Source organism: Ochotona curzoniae, unplaced genomic scaffold (assembly GCF_017591425.1).
Source record: "Ochotona curzoniae isolate NIBS_2020 unplaced genomic scaffold, NIBS_Ocur_1.0 contig_21, whole genome shotgun sequence".
Classification (NCBI taxonomy): domain Eukaryota; kingdom Metazoa; phylum Chordata; class Mammalia; order Lagomorpha; family Ochotonidae; genus Ochotona; species Ochotona curzoniae.
In genome coordinates, this window is record NW_024465322.1 from 2,738,776 (window position 1) to 2,755,203 (window position 16,428).

Sequence of the window (16,428 nt, forward strand, 5' to 3'; positions counted from 1 at the left end):
AATAAAGCCAAACACTGAAGAAGAGTTGAGAAACATAAACACCTTTATTTTGCACCATTTGACTGTGGCGATGGATGCATTGGTGGGAGATGTTCAAGACACAATGAAGCTTGTTGCTGTTGTTTATCTTTAGAATGGAAGCCTCAGATTGTAGGAGAAGCCAGAATTCAGACAGTAAGACCTACCAGTGCCATCAAGTTAATGTGTTACAGATTTTTCCTGTAGGAGGTAGTGTCTATAAACATTCAAGCAAATAAAATAATCATCTAAAATTTAAAATTCTTCCAGTTAATCTCATGTGGAGTCCACTTAATGTAAAAAAAAAAAATAAAATTAAGCTTCAATATGTTCTACACAAACCCATTTTGAAAATTGGCCCGGGTGTTTAATTTGTGGCTGTTACAAGCTTAGCAGAGTGGACAAAGCACCCTTATCGTGTACTTGACCATCAGTGTCATGCAACAGTGGTTCAGTAATTTACTTCTGGCTAATGATCCAGGGTATCGTGGTAGCTCTCCGGGTCTCTCGGGTAAACACAGTCTTTTTAAATTAGTGTTGCATCGGAATAATATTATTTGGCATGAGCTAATTTAGAATAAAGAGATGAAGCCATAACTTGAAATTCTCTCATCCAATTCATAAAACCTAAATTGGACTCCAAAGGACTCCCGACTGGATTCCTGCCCTCTCAAAGTCTCAGATCTAACAGGGATGCTGAGATAGTGTGTAGGCAGGCAATTTCATAAGTGGCAGCATAAGTAATAAATTAAACAGCTTGGGATACTAGCTTATGAAACTAAGATACAAGAAGTCAACATTCAGCTCCTTGTTTTGTTTTTTTTTTAATCAACATGAGTTTACTGGATTCGCTTTATATTCAGCGAGCTGCTGCACAGTATGTCAAGACACATTACACTCCTCCAACTTTCTTGTGCATCTGAATTGTCCAGAGATCTGTTGAAACACAGATTCTGCTGCGATGGGCTTGAGCGTTTGCAAAAGTAATAAGCCACCAGGTGCTCTGGGTGCTGCTGCCTCTCAGAATACACTTTGAACAGCAAAAGTCTAAATTGTTTTGTTAAAATAGCGTCTGAGCATTTCCCATTAGGATTTCTAATATCTTATCTGGGCATGAATTTTTGATCTATGGAGAGATTATAGATAGATCTGAATGTATTCCCTCCTGCTTTATAAATCACAAATACCCTTGCCAGTTGTCCAAAAATATTGGACTGCCCCCATCTGGAAATACCACTTGTAAAGGCTTGGAGGCAGTGGAACAAGCTCCTTTTAGTCAATATCTTGGCTCCTATCTAAAACGATCCACCACAGGGCTTGAGGTCATCAGAAGTCCCTGACACAGACACCTGTCTTTTGGAAGTCACACTGAAAGCACCCATTCATTTTGTAGCAGTGGCTGAACAGCTGTCTATTGATAATAACTTTTAGTGACTACCACTTTAGGCAAGATTGAAGCCAATGACCTTTGGTCCAAAGCTTCAGATTCCATTTCCAGTCCCCGGAGCCATCAACAGCTCTTGTTGAAAGATTAGTAATTCAGGAATTTCAGCACATTGCCTCTACCCCCAAAGACAGAAATTGTTTCCTGGAACTCATAATCACATTTAGGTTGTTGGATGTTCATGACATGAATGGAAAATAATGGAATGCGATTTACTTTAGGTTTGTTTTATTGTTTTCAGGACAGTATTTCCTTTGATTAATAAAAAAAGTTGTATTTATAATTGTCTACCTTGGTTAGCAGTCATCACGTACTAGAATTCCTAATTTAAGAAATCAGCTAAAAAGCTTAGAGTTGAATTTTGTAAGCAACAACTATGTTTTTTAAAAAGCCAAATTTCCAAAAGATGATGTTTATTTTCTGAGTGTTAGACAATCACTCGGGAAGATTGGTGAAAACATGTGAGTCAGTGTAGAACATTTTATTTTATTACTTTAAGAATGTGCTTAATGGGCCCGACGCAATAGTGTAGTGGTTAAATTCCTCGCCTTGCACGCACTGGGATCCCATATGGGCACTGGTTCTAATCCCGGCGGCCCCGCATCCCATCCAGCTCCCTGCTTATGGCCTGGGAAAGCAGTCAAGGACAGCCCAAAGCCTTGGGACCCTGCACCCACCCACGGGGGACACCTGGAGGAAGTTCCTGGCTCCTGGCTTCGGATCGGCTCAGCTCTGGCCATTGCGGTCACTTGGGGAGTGAATCATTGGATGGAAGATCTTCCTCTCTGTCTCTCCTCTCTGTATATATGACTTTGCAATAAAAATAAATAAATCTTAAAAAAAAAGAATGTGTTTAATAAAACAAAAAGACAAAGTTACAGAAAGAGAGAAGGAGAGACAGAGAAAGATCTCCCATCTGTTGGTTCACTGCACAAATGGTGGCAACAGATGGAGTTGGATTGGTCTGAAGTCAAGAGCCAGGAGACGGTGTTCAGTCTCCCACACAGGTGTCGGGGCCCATGCACTTATGCCATATTCCAGGTTTTTCCCAGGCCATGATCAGAGAACTGGATTAGAAGTGGAACAGCCAGGTCTCAAGCCAGCACCCATTTGGGACACTAACGGCAGTTTTGTCTGCTGCACCATCGCGCCGGCCCCAGCGCTTCAATCGTTCTTCTCTTGATGTCTCTGTAATGGCGATATGAATTCATGGGAAGAAAATGGTAGGCCAGACCTGTGGTGCTGTTTCATTGACTGTTCATTCCTGCGAGGCAATCATCTAAATCAAGATGGATTTCCTCTTCTATACGCAGGAGAAAGGCTGATCCAAATGGCCTCATAGAAAGGAAATTGCTGGATGAAATCATGACTCTAATTACCATTTATGTCCTCAGTGTTAATAGTATACCTTTTTTTAAAAAAAAAAGAGGATGTTCAATACATTCCAGCCTAACACACTGCGTAGTGGCTGCGGCCCGAGTGCCGATTGCCTTTTCATTATCCATCTAGACAGATCTGCACATAGGGCTGTGTTATTAGATAAATGTTCTGGTGTTGTCATTGCTGAACACCATTCACCATGTTGAAGAGCCATTCACTGTAGTTAAGCAGACTGTCAGCGTCTTCATTCATTTACTCTCCTTACTCAAAGTCCCTTATCCCCTCTATATCTCTTTAAGGGATAGTGATGTTTAGTTACCAGTGGAAGCTTTCTGTCCTCTTCCGGGAAGTTGTTGCTGTCTCTAGAGCGAATTCCGTTGTTTAAACCTCCAAGAAACCTCTCCCCACCACCCGCACCCCCCCCCCGTGTTTTAATCAATTCTGTAATTATGAGATTATCAGTTGGTGGTTTGGTCATTTTACTAACGTTTGTTCTGATTCACTTTTTGTAGACTTATTTACATATGTTGATAGTTATAGAAAGAGAGGGAGAGAGAGAAGGGGAAGGAGAGGAGAGGAGAAGAAGAGAGGAGAGGAGAGGAGAGGAGAGGAGAGGAGAGGAGAGGAGAGGAGAGGAGAGGAGAGGAGAGGAGAGGAGAGGAGAGGAGAGGAGAGGAGAATTTCTTCTGCTTCTCCCCTCCCCTAGTTGGCTCTAAATGGCCAGCCCCAATCCAGGAGTCAGGAGACACATCCCACTTAGGAGAGTGCCCTTAAGTGGGTTGTGTCCCTGTGCCCACATGGGAAGACCCCAGCGAAGTTCTTCGCTCCTGACTTCAGACCAGAAAAACTCTGGCCTTGCAGCCTCTTGGTCAGCGACTCGGCAGATGGAACATCTTTCTCTGTGTCTCACCTTCAGCGGGGCCTGAGAATCTGCATTTCTAACCGGCCCCTAAGTGGTCCTGCTGCTCTCAGAGCAGCACTCTGAGCACACCAGCTCCATCACGTCTTTTGTCCCAGCTCTCCTTGTAATCGCAAAAGTGTGACGATCACCCGGAACAAGTGACGAACATGTTCACACGCAAAAGAAAGAAAATGATGGCAATGTGCTACCCACAGACTGAAACTGTACCAGCTCTGTGTCGCAGGCAGTGGCTCAACCCACCAGCTGACCGCAGGCCCTGTACACTCCACTTCGATAGGTGAGGAGGGACAGAGTCAGATATGACGATTTGGAAGATTTGCAAATGGTTTGTGGGAGAGAACTCGATGGTTTTGAAGAACATATGCAGTGTCCCGGGTCAAAACCTGGCCTGAACAATGTGGACAGGTATGCAGAAGGATCTGCCCAGGTGTGGAGACAGTTTGTCATGGGAGTTCAGTTGACAAAAGCTCAGGGAAAAAGGATAAATGCACTCATGTCCTCTTTGCCAATTCCTGATGGGGAGCAGGTTAGGAAATGCTGCCAAAAGGCTCTCCTGGCACTGAGAGAGGGAGAACTAAGGACGGGGGTCAGAAAACCTTGATCAGAACTTTTCCTTTAAGACCTTTTCATTTCTTTTAGACCAGCCAGCTCAGCAAACCTAAAAACACCGTGTTTGAAGGCCAGGCATTCTTTGAGCCAGGCAAAACCTAGTTGAGCATCCCGACTGTCCCCATAAGCCCCTCAGGGTCATCTCTCACTGGGCCGAGTCAGTCACCATCACTGTACCCTCTGCTCTGGATGCCTCCTTGAGCTCAGGAGGTCCACTCCTGTGCCTTTAATCCTTTCTGCAGCCATCTGTTTAAATGACAAATATGAATGCCTCTGAAATCCTCTAATGGCTTTCTTACTCTGGTAAGCTGCTGACCCAAATACTTAATAAAGAGTATTTGGTTCGCTCTGATGTCCAGCCTCAGGGCTCCTCCCCCTGTTCTGTCTGCAATCACAAAGTTCTTTTTGTTCTTCAGGAAGCCATTCCTCCACTTGCAAGGTCTTTGTGAATCTACCCGTGCCCCCTCCACTCACACACATTCCTTACTCCCAAGCCTCTCCTACTGTTCTGGACTCCTTCATTCTGTACTGCATTCTTTTCTTTGCTGTTGTTTTTTTTTTTTTAAACTCATTTTCTAATCCTACTTTCCTCCATGAGGAGACAGTTCCTTCTGCCTCCACTCCTTCCTTCACTCTCAGGGCAGCAATGACTTCAACACAACTGGCAAATAGTCGGCACGTGGAGGTCTGACTTACAGCATGCTCAGTGCAGCTGCTGCAGCATCAGGATAAATCTGACAGCTGCTGTTCCTTCAGTTAGCTGTTGGCCATGGAAGGAAGGAAGGAAGGAAGGAAGGAAGGAAAGAAGGAAGGAAGGAAGGAAGGAAGGAAGGAAGGAAGGAAGGAAGGAAGGAAGGAAGGAAGGAAGGAAGGAAGGAAGGGAGGAAAGAAGGGAAGAAAAAACATTTAGATTCCAAGCTGCATAGCTCTTAGTGGATCAGTAGAAGTGCTCTCAAGATGCGCTATTTTAAGTTAAATTGAGAAGAGGTGGAGTTATGTTAGCAGAAGTTTTACTACTAGCTTTTTTTTTTTTATGAAAGATTTCTTTATGTGAAAGGCAAACCCAGAGAGACAAGGGGTGACTGAAAAAGGTATATTTTATCCCTGCCCAGTTGCTCTCACCAAATGGCCATGATGGCCAGGGTGGGGTCATTGAAACCTGATGCCAGGATTGGTAGTGGATCAGTACTAGAGTATATGGACACAAACAGGTGTCCATTTAGGATGTCTGTGCTTATAGGCAGAAGGTTATCCTATTATGCCACCACACTGGTCCACCTAATCTTAACTTTGATAAATAACTTGGTTTGTGTTGGGGAATACAAACACCTGTACCTATACTATCATTTCCACATCAAAAAGCCGTTCGGTGTGTGGAGACGTGCATGGGACAAGTTCAACATACAATGGAAGAATTTTATTTCATATTGAGCAAGAAGATCCCAAAAATCCATACTGATCTTAAAATATCTTGGCCCAACAGAATGCAGAGTGATAGGCGTTCAATCCCATTTCTTTCTTTTTCTGAAAGTTTAATTCAAACACAGATTTCTCAAAAGATACCTCTTGACCTTATCAGAGTTCACAGTTTTGTGATTTGCAAGGTTGGGTGATGACTGGATCCCCCATGCCCTCATCCCCCAGTAGAAGGCCAGCTTCAGAGAGCGCTTGCCTGCTTGGCTGTTTACCATGTGCCTTTGGTTCATCTCACAGGACTAGAAAACATCAGCTGGATCCACAAAAGAGCGGTAGGAAGCACAGGGCTTTGCTCACTACCCTCCTAGTTAGGTTTCCTTGCTGTGGTAAGCTGAAGAAAGTCTTAACCCTCCCTGTGACCCTTGCACCCTGTTCATTATTAGTGTTTTATAAAGATTTATTTTATTTTTATTGGAAAGGCAGAAATACGGAGGAGGAGAGACAGAGAGGAAGATCTTCCATCCAGTGGTTCATTCACCAAGCAGACACAATGGCTGGAGCTAAGCTGATCTGAAGCAAGGAGCCCGGAGCCTCTTCTAGGTCTCCCACACAGGTGCAGGGTCTCACGGCTCTGGACTGTCCTTGACTGCTTTCCCAGGCCACAAGCAGAGAGCTGAATGAGAAGCAGAGCCGCCAGGAATAGAACTGGCATCCATATGGGATGCCAGCACCTACAACGTGAGGACTTTACCTGCTAGGCTACAGCGCCAGGCCCAATCCTCTTCCTTATTCAGCCTCTTCTGCATCAAACGTCAATTTTTTTTTGGCCTAGAATGACAGGTTGAATCTCCCCTTGTCTCATTTGGACTAGCTGTGAATAGCATTCCTTGTTCCTGGTAACTGACTGGTTAGTGAGCGTGGCAGGTGGATTCTATGTTGGGTAATGTCGCCCTAGTACTTCTTTGGCTTACTTTTGGGGTCACCTGCAGCCACGTATGTATGGCTTTTGAAAAACTGCTGCGTCAACAACACCAAAACCCTGCAACTTCCTGAAAGCACACACACCATCCTCTCCCCGTGGGTCCTTTCCTCATCACTCTATTTTTCTTACTTTCCATGATCTTTGACATTTTGTTGACCCACACATTTCTTCCTCCACTTTTCACTTTCCTTGTTAATGCACCATTTTTTTCTTTAATAAATTCTTATTTCTTGCACTCTCAAATTTAGTATAGAATAATTAGGATGATGTAAAGTGTTGAATGGGGAATGTGTAGCTCAATGAAACATACATCTAGAAAAAACTGACACTTTGTAGAGTTTTAAATATAAAATATCACTAGCTCATACATAATTTTCTTTGTCATGAAGTTGCTTTCCATAGTAGTAAGTATGTTATATAAAAAGGAAAAAAATCAGTTACATAGTGTTTACTACCATTTTACCTTATGATTGGATATCAAAAATGCAACTTTTTCGCTTTTCGGGTTACTCACTTTTTTCTCTGGCTTATTATTTTCAAAACTGCTGCCAATTTTAGCCATAGTGTAGGATTCATATTTCCAAGTGTCTTTGAGGTAATCACGGTGAAAAGATTGGCTCTCAGTGGTTAAATCCTTGCCTTGCGTGTGCAGGATCCCATATGGATGCCAGTTCGGATCCCGGCTGCTCCATTTCCCATCCAGCTTCCTAGTTGTGACCTGGGAAAGCAGTAAAGAATGGCTCAACCTTGGGAACCTGTACCAGCCTAGGAGACCTGGGTCTCAGCTTTGACTGTTGCAGGTATTTGGGGAGTGAGCCAGAGGATGGAAGATCTTTCTGAATCTTCTCTCTGTAAATCTGCCTTTTCAATAAAGGTTAAATGCATCTTTGAAAAAGAAACACAGACAGTTGTAAAATGTTATATGAGTAAGGATCAAGTATTTCTTGTATTGCCATCTTCCACTAAATATTACTATTTCACATCCTATGGGAGCCGCCCGAGGAACTGCCCCATTTACCCTGCTTGTGCTGAGTGCAAAGAGAAGACTTGAAATAAACTTAAGAGTCACATGACAGTTTTTCAGGCTTAAGTCAAGCAAATCAATTATAGTTTATTTTCAGTTCAAATCTTTCTAATATTCAAAAACCATACAAGCTGTTATTATTACATTGCTTCAAATTTTTCCTTACACTGTGTGGGTGTTTCACATAGTGGTTTAATTGCCATTTGAGACACCAGATTCCAGCTATGCAACCTGGGAGACTGAAGACAAATGCTCAAGCTCTGGTGTCCCCACCACTCATGCGGGAGACACAGTGTGAGTGGCTGGCTCCTGGCTGCAACCCAGCAGAATCCTGGCTGTTGGGAGCATTTGAAAAGTGAACCAGTGATGGAAAGATCTCCCTGTCTCCCCTCTGATTCTCAGCCCTTCAAATTGAATCAAAATGCATAAATAAACATTTCAAAAACTGTTCATTACAGAATTTTTGGAGGTGAGCAATACTTTAGAAAGGTGACCCACTTGCATCGTTTCCGAAGTATGGAAGCCGATTGTTCGGAGGATATTACTGTTGCATGTGAGGTCATTCAGGTCAGTGACATTCTCTGAGTAGCACTGAGGTTTTTAAAATTGTTTTTCTGACTTTATTAGCAACTAAGGGCTAGGGGCTTTATATTTGGCAATTTTGTTTTAATCATTCACTAGCAATCAAAACCAAATAAATCAGAAATTTCCCTTGGTACAATTGCCCTGGTGAGGTTGTGACAGGTCTCCTGATGTCTTAGTCATTTTATAGGGTCACAGTTCATGGTAACAGTGGGAGAAGAAAATTATATGGCCAGTTATAAGCGCTGTGTATAAGAAAACAATATTGTCTGGAAAAGGTTCTATTGCTTTTATTAATTTCTGAAGAAGTAAATTTAATGGAGCTCACTATCACTGGACTTTGCACATATATCTGTTTATGAATTCAATAAAAATTTCACTTCTGTTTGTTCAGCTTAGCTATGTGTAGAGTGTTTCTCAAGCACAGAGCTCAGTGGACACTTTAAAAATCTGTAAATCTTAATATTTACATGAGTAGCACAATTGCAGTGGGCTTCCACTAAAGAACATAGACAAAGGTTTGTTGATTATGGATTACAAAATAAATTACTTTCTGTTAAACACCATTTCCTGAATATCTTTGTATTGATGTTTCTGCTTAAGCTCAACATGTCTACCCTCCATTGTGATTTGAGGAGCTCCGAGGATTCTTCAAAATCTATGTTCTTCCTATGGTTAACTAGCTATTGATTTCCAAAATGCTACAGTTAACCTGTTGGACTACTATTTTAAACCCCATTAAATACAAGGGTTATAAAGGATTAAAGGAAATTGGAAATGGGACCCACATACTATGTAGAAAAACAAGGAAATTGCAGTTGTTAACAAGTGTGGTATGAAAGTACAAGCTCTCACTCACCTAGTAAGCCTGGTGAAAGAAGTTTGAGTCATTGGGTCCTAACCATGATGCACACTCACACAGGACTGTCTTAGCAGGTGACAGGGAGGGAAAAACTTGCTACACTGTGGCTGCAAGTCAACAATTTTCTCCATATGTTGTTTGGGAGGACAGTTTTATCTTCCTGGGGAGACGGCCAGAGTCCTCACGCAAGCCCATCCCCACATTTCTTACTGAATACATTTATTCTTGCTTTTCATCACCTTCTGCCCTACATCTTCAAAAACATGTATTTTGTTTATTTGGAAGTTTGCGTTACAGAGAGGGAAAGACAGAAGAAAAACAGAATCTTCTATTCACTGGTTCATTCCTCCAGTTGCCCATAGTGGTCATGGCTGAGCCAGGTCAAAGCCAGTATCTATTCAGGTTTCCCTAATGGATGTTTGGGCCGGACTCAATTACAGAATGAGTAATTACAGAATGGATGGTTGGGCCAGGAAAATTAGCAGGCAGCTGGACTGGAAGCTGAGCACATGGGACTTGTAGCATGACTCCTATGGAATGCTGATGCCACAGATACCAGCTTTACCTACTATGTCACAGTGCAGGCTCCCCATTCAACATCTTGACAACAAAGTAAAAGTGAATTTTTCAGGTTTGAGCAAGGGAAGCAGGATGAAAGGATGTTATATATATATATATAAAAAAAAACTGTATGTAGCAAATATAATTTTTACAAAAGATTTGTTTATTTGGAAGTTTCAGAGAGAGAAATTTATTTCCTGATTCACTCCCCAGATGGCCACGTGGTCAGGTGTGGGCCAGACCAAAGCCAGGACCCAAAGCTTCATCCGGGTTGCCCATGTTGCTGGCAGGAGCCCAAGCACTTGAGTCCCCTTCTGCTGTTTTTCCCAGACCATTAGCAGGGAGCAGTATTTGTAGTGGAGCAGTGGAGACACAAGCTGACATCCAAAGGGAATGATAGCTTTGCAGATGGGTGGCTTTACCTGGTATACCACAATGCTGACCCCAATAAATATAGTGTTTATCTCCATACAAATCAAAATCAAATCACGCAATCAGAGCAGTATTATTGGCACAATGATACCTAAAGTGCTTCATGTGTTTTTGTGTTTATCCAATTTTCTCAGGTATTTAAAGGAAATTTTTTTCTTTCAATTCTGTTATGAAAAAGGCAATTGCTACAGTGATAATCCAGTAATCTACAATTTGAGTTAATGAAAGGATTAATCTAATGCAGGATAGCTGCCATTCCTCACATATGGCTGTTGAGCATATGAAACTGGGTTTGTCCAAAATAAAATATGCAGAGGTATGAACTATGAATGTATGAAATAATCTAATACCACCTTTTTATATTGTCTGTGTGTGTTGAAATGATAACATTCTAGGTAAACTGTGTCAAGCAAAATATTTCAATTATTCTTACATTGTTGCTTGTTCGAGCGATTACCTGGAAGGCTTAACATAACCTATGTGGATTGAGTTTGCAGCTCATTTTAAATTTTACTAGACAGTTACATTCTGAAGAATTTAACATGATTTATACATGAATTACATGAGTTTTGATTTTTTGTGTTATTTCATTTATGAATGTTTCAGTCAACTTTATTTTGGAAGTCGATATGATTTTGATATTGAAAAATCACATGGCTTTTTCTGTCCTCTTGCGTATCACCTTGAATATTTTATCTATGCTGTGTAACACAGTTAAAGAAATATTCTGAACTATTTTGATATTCCTGAAGGGGATGATTTCTGAAGTGAAAGATAAGGAACCACCTGAAACACTCAGTCTCTGGACGATTACTATTTAGTTTAGATGTGTCTTATATCTGTCCAAATTGGCTACCAAAACATAATCATTCACCTAGAATGACCGCTGAGCACATGTGAACATGTTTCAGGCAATGCTAGGCAAAAATTGGACACCGACATGACTTTTCAGAGTCTTGGGTAGTTGGGAATGGGTGGCATGGGGCATCATATTTGAACCCAGCAGTAATTTATTAAGTAAATTTAAAATACTTAAGTAGGACCGGGTAAACAACCATGCCATGCAACATGAAATATGCATGCACTATGAAAAACAAGCAAACACATTTATATTGTGTACACTATTGTACACATTTTGAAGGTCATACACAACACTGAATCTCAAAACTCTACCTACTGTTGAGTGTAACAAAATGCTATGCGGAATGCTTTCTTATGTCTGGCACATGAAATTAACACATCTAACACAAGGTTGAAAGACACTCTGTTTGGGGTTCAGGGAGTTTTTCAGTTTGGGTTGGTTTCTATCACCAGTTACATATGGCACAGTAATGAAGTCCTATATATATTGTTTTTTCAGAGTGGCTTCAAGAATTGCAAAAAAGTAAGTTGACAAAAGCTTTCTGAAGTGAGATTCTGTGACTTATTTTCAGGTAGAAAGTAAAAAATAGAGTATTTCGAAGGCTAGATACATTCACTTTGCTCTGTTTTTGCAGACATTCTATTTTTGTAACTGCAGCCATGGAACTGATCCTTCCATCATGTATGATGTCTTTTGAGATTAATTTTATCTCATCCTTATTATTACCAATGCTTTCGCTTCAAATTTGGATTTATTGATCTTTCATTTCTACTACTGCAAAGACAAACAATGCAATGCATTAAAGCGATTGTTGGCGTATGATCTGTGTTTTCTGGCCTAATGACTTCTGTCTGAACAACTGAATCACTTCTCTGCTTTATGTCAGAGTAAAATTAGCAGAAGCCATAAAGGATTAAGCATTTAGTATTAAGCATTTTGAGTCTCACCCCTTTACATCCTACCAGGCATTAGTTCCACCACAAGGATATATAATCTTAAGCTCTCTTTGGACCATGGGGATAAACTGTGCTGTATGTTTGAATCAAGAGGCACTATAGGAAATCAATTCTGCTTTACTAAACTATTATCAAAAAAAAATAGTTTTTATGCATTTATTTATTTGGGGGTGGTGGGGTGAGGTAACAGTGAGAACCATGACCTTAATTTCTGTGATATCTTGGAGGTGTCTTGCGAACTTTCTAAAGGTCTTGCTCCTTCACTGGGGCTCCACAGAGAACACGGCTGCGCCAGGCCTTGAGAACGCTGAACTGTCGTTGTTCACGGAATTCTAGGGTCTTCTAGTTGTGTCTGTTTACTCAGGATCTCGCCAGTGCTCAGAAAGGTCTGCTTCCTTTGAAACGCCTTCGATCGGATTAGAAAGTGACCTTTAGCAAGATGTGCTGCTCCTACACTTTGCAGTTCGGTAAAAACCAAATGTCTCCTACTACATGTGTAGGAAACATTTGGAAATAGTTTTTACAACAGGAAAATGCGAAAAACAGCCACAGCCTGCATGGCAAGCCGTGACCCAGGAAGTTGACTACTTTCTTTCTTTTCTTTTTCTTTCTTTTTTTTTTTTTGAAGATTTATTTATTTTAATTGGAAAGGCAGTTTTTCAGAGAAGAGACAGAAAGATCTTCTATTCCTTGATTCACTCCCCAAGTGGTCTCAATGGAGTTCTTTGCACTCCCAAAGTGCAAAGAATGTCAACTCTTCGATGGAGCTGAGCTGATCCTAAGCCAGAAGCCTGGAGCCTCCTCTGGGTTTCCCACACAGGTGCCAGGCCCCAGAGCTTTTGGCCACCCTTAACTGCCTTCCCAGGCCACAAGCAGGGAGCTTGATGGGAAGTGCATTGAAAACTCAATTACTTGTCAGAATACTACAGGTTTAATGTTACTAAGATTTGTAAGACCTATTTAAAAAAAGAAAGACGGGGCCCGGCGCGATGGCGTAGTGGTTAGTGTCCTCGCCTTGCACGCCCGGGATCCCATATGGGCGCCGGTTCTAATCCCGGCAGCCCTGCTTCCCTTCCAGCTCCCTGCCTGTGGCCTGGGAAGGCAGTCAAGGACGGCCCAAAGCTTTGGGACCCTGCACCCGCGTGGGAGACCCGGAAGAGGCTCCTGGCTTCGGATCTGCATAGCATCGGCCGTTGCGCTCACTTGGGGAGTGAATCATTGGACGGAAGATCTTCCTCTCTGTCTCTCCTCTCTGTATATCTGCCTTTCCAATAAAAAAAAAAATAATAATAATAATAATAATAAATCTTTAAAAAAAAGAAAGACGTATTTTACCAATTAAAATTTTTGAAATTGTCAGGCAAGCGCTTTGTTCACTTTGGAAGCATTCATTCCTTGCTTTATTACAGAGATAGCAAAGCATGATTCTCTTTTTAAAAGATGTCTCAGGGACCAGTTGGGAATGGAGGATTCCATTGCTCAGATTAATGGAGCCACATGGTGTGAAGAGTGATTGGAGCAGAGCGCCCCTGCTGGCAGCCCTGGGAATCACTGCCTGGGCAGGTGTGTAGACACAGCCCTGGGCAGTGTGCAACAACACAGCCCCTCCAAGCTGGAGAGTTTTCAAAGGCACGACGCGTGGTGTCTTTTCAGAACTATGTGCGCTTGTCTAAAATAGAAAAGCTGTAGATACTCATCATGTCCTTTTTAAAGATTATACTCAATCATTTTTATCCCAACAAGAGTAAAGAATGTCAAGACTCGGTAGGTGCTATTTCAGAATGAAAGGTAAGATTACCTTCTGGTTTGCCACAAAGATGACACGTCACACAAATTTGTGTCTCTAAGCATTAAAGCCCAGCACTATCAGTAAGATGTAGGCGCACCAAACTGCATTCATACATATCTCTAGGTACGCATAAAATGGGATAAAAATGTAAATAGAGTTTCGTTTTACGTATTATGCCAGAGTAGGAGAAAGATTTAACTCTAGAATGTCTTGCTGTCCTTTACAGACAACTACTACGGAACTCCGAAGCCTCCAGCAGAACCAGCACCGTTGCTGTTAAATGTAACAGACCAGATACTTCCAGGAGCTACTCCAAGTGCAGAAGGAAAACGGAAGAGGAATAAATCCGTGAACAACATGGAGAAAGCGAGTATGGAGCCTCCCGAGGAGGAAGAGGAAGAAAGGCCCGTGGTCAACGGAAATGGGGTCGTGGGAACGCCAGGTGAGGCATCCCCGTTTGCTCCAGACTCACTGGTTGGCTTTTGATGGAAGGAGTGTTTATCTGCTTGTGAGAGAGAGAAAGCAAGAGCCGAAAAAAGAAAGTCATGTTCCATCAGCGGTCACGTCCCAAACGGGCACAATGGCCATAGTTGGGCTAGGCTGAAGGTAGGAGATTGGTACTTTATCCTGGTTCCCTGTACGGCTGACAGGGACCCAAGTGTTTAAATACATATATTAAATATATATTTAGGGCCCGGCGCAGTGGCACGTGGTTAAGGTCCTCGCCTTGCACGCCCGGGATCCCATATGGGCGCCGGTTCTAATCCCGGCAGCCCCGCTTCCCATCCAGCTCCTGCTTGTGGCCCGGGAAAGCAGTTGAGGACAGCCCAAAGCTTTGGGAGACCCGGAAGAGGCTTCTGGCTTCAGATCGGCATAGCATCGGCCTTTGCATTCACTTGGGGAGTGAATCATCGGACGGAAGATCTTCCTCTCTGTCTCTCCTCTCTGTATATCCGCCTTTCCAATGAAAAAATAATAAAAAAATAAATCTTTATATTGTCTCAAAATAAAATTTTGCTCTGCATTTATACAGATTATAGAGGACTGCTCACTTCACCTCTGTTAACCTTTTTTTCAATTTTCCTTCCTTGAGTTCTAACATCCACTTGAAGCTATATTTTTCTCTTTCAATTGTCATGATGTTTCTATGCAAAGCCAATGATAGCTTTTAAATGTGTAAGCTCTTTATGAATGAAAATTCCTGGAAGACTTCTGTGTAAACTGTTCTAGAAAGTTCCCTCCCCCTGCTTATAATTACACCATACACATGAGTTGGGATCATAGCCAGTAGGCTCCTATAAGGAATTTTCAGTCTCAAACCAGTGAGGACCATTTGACTGTCTACCATAATATCCCTGGTGATGAACGTCAATACCCTTAAAAATATAATTCTGTTCTTGTCAATAATAAACATTTTTAGAAATAAAAATAGGACTAAAAAGAATAGCAAGGCTCCTGTAACGAATGCAGGTGGAGATCCATGTGCTTAACTCCTGTTTTATTTCTGATTTCACAATACAAATGGATGTGTTTTGTGAATGGGCCGTTGAAGCTGCGTGTGTTACTTGTAACTGAGGCTAGAGCTCATTTAACAGTGAGCACAGATGTGGACCCAGTACTCTCTCATCTCATCTGCCACCAGCATCTTTCTCTAAAATGAGGAGATTGAATTCCTCTCTTCTCAAGCTCAGTCATGCTGCTGCAGCTTGGGGTATTGGATCTGCATTGGATGCTGTTCCATTTGGGCCCCTCACTGTGTCCATGGCAGTCGTACCAAGTCTCATGCCTGTGAGAACGATACATCCTCGCCTTGTCTCATCATTTCCATCTTTATGATTGTTAAGTAAAATCCAGACTAGGCATCTTTACTTAGCATTTCTCTGATCAGAGCTGGTACCTGCAACGCTCTCTGCCCACCTGTGTTTTAGAGCTGTATTTCTAACCACCGCCCACCTCAATGTTTCTTGTGCAAATTAATTGCCACTCAGTTCACTTAAACCCTTTTTTTCCCACAAACAAGCAGAGCCACAAAAATCTTATACCTCTTTGATTATTTCATCTTTTCACTACAGTGCCCTAGAACTCATCAGGTGGCACCTGGATCACAGACCCCCAACCGATCTTTATGGTTATGATCCATCACCTAGGGAAAGACTCTGGAGACAGACCTTGGTCCTACAGCCATTTTTCTCAAAACATGAATGAACTTCCGTTTCCACTACTTAAAGATCCTTGAGAAAATCTGGAGGAGCACCTTCCTGGACCGAACACCTGTTTGCATCCTAACCCTCTGTATCTTTAAATATCTCAAGTAATTAGAAAATTCTTTTGTTTTTTATCTGCCCTTTTAAGAGAGAAAAATAGGAACTCTTTCTGGCTTGATACGTTTAGATTGTTTGTGCTTATTTTCTGCTATTTTCATCTTACATACAATTTCCTAAATTTGAACATTATGAGATGCCGGATAGCATCAAAGTTCCCTACCTCTGATAATGGTAAAAATCGTTTGATAATAATGATAATAAATGTGCAGATACAATTTATTATTTTTAAACCGGGTCTGCTTTTCTTGAGAAAGCAAATTCTTGG

The 16,428-nt window shown here is 41.9% G+C and overlaps 1 protein-coding gene across 1 annotated transcript in view; it reads left to right on the forward strand.

The window, feature by feature from the left end:
• MAGI2 (membrane associated guanylate kinase, WW and PDZ domain containing 2) overlaps window positions 1-16,428 on the forward strand; it is a 783,782-nt gene that overhangs the window by 473,625 nt on the left and 293,729 nt on the right. Inside the window, exon 4 of the mRNA XM_040971367.1 lies at window positions 14,066-14,281. Within this exon, the coding sequence (XP_040827301.1) occupies window positions 14,066-14,281 (216 nt within the window). The remainder of the gene's footprint in view (window positions 1-14,065; window positions 14,282-16,428) is intronic.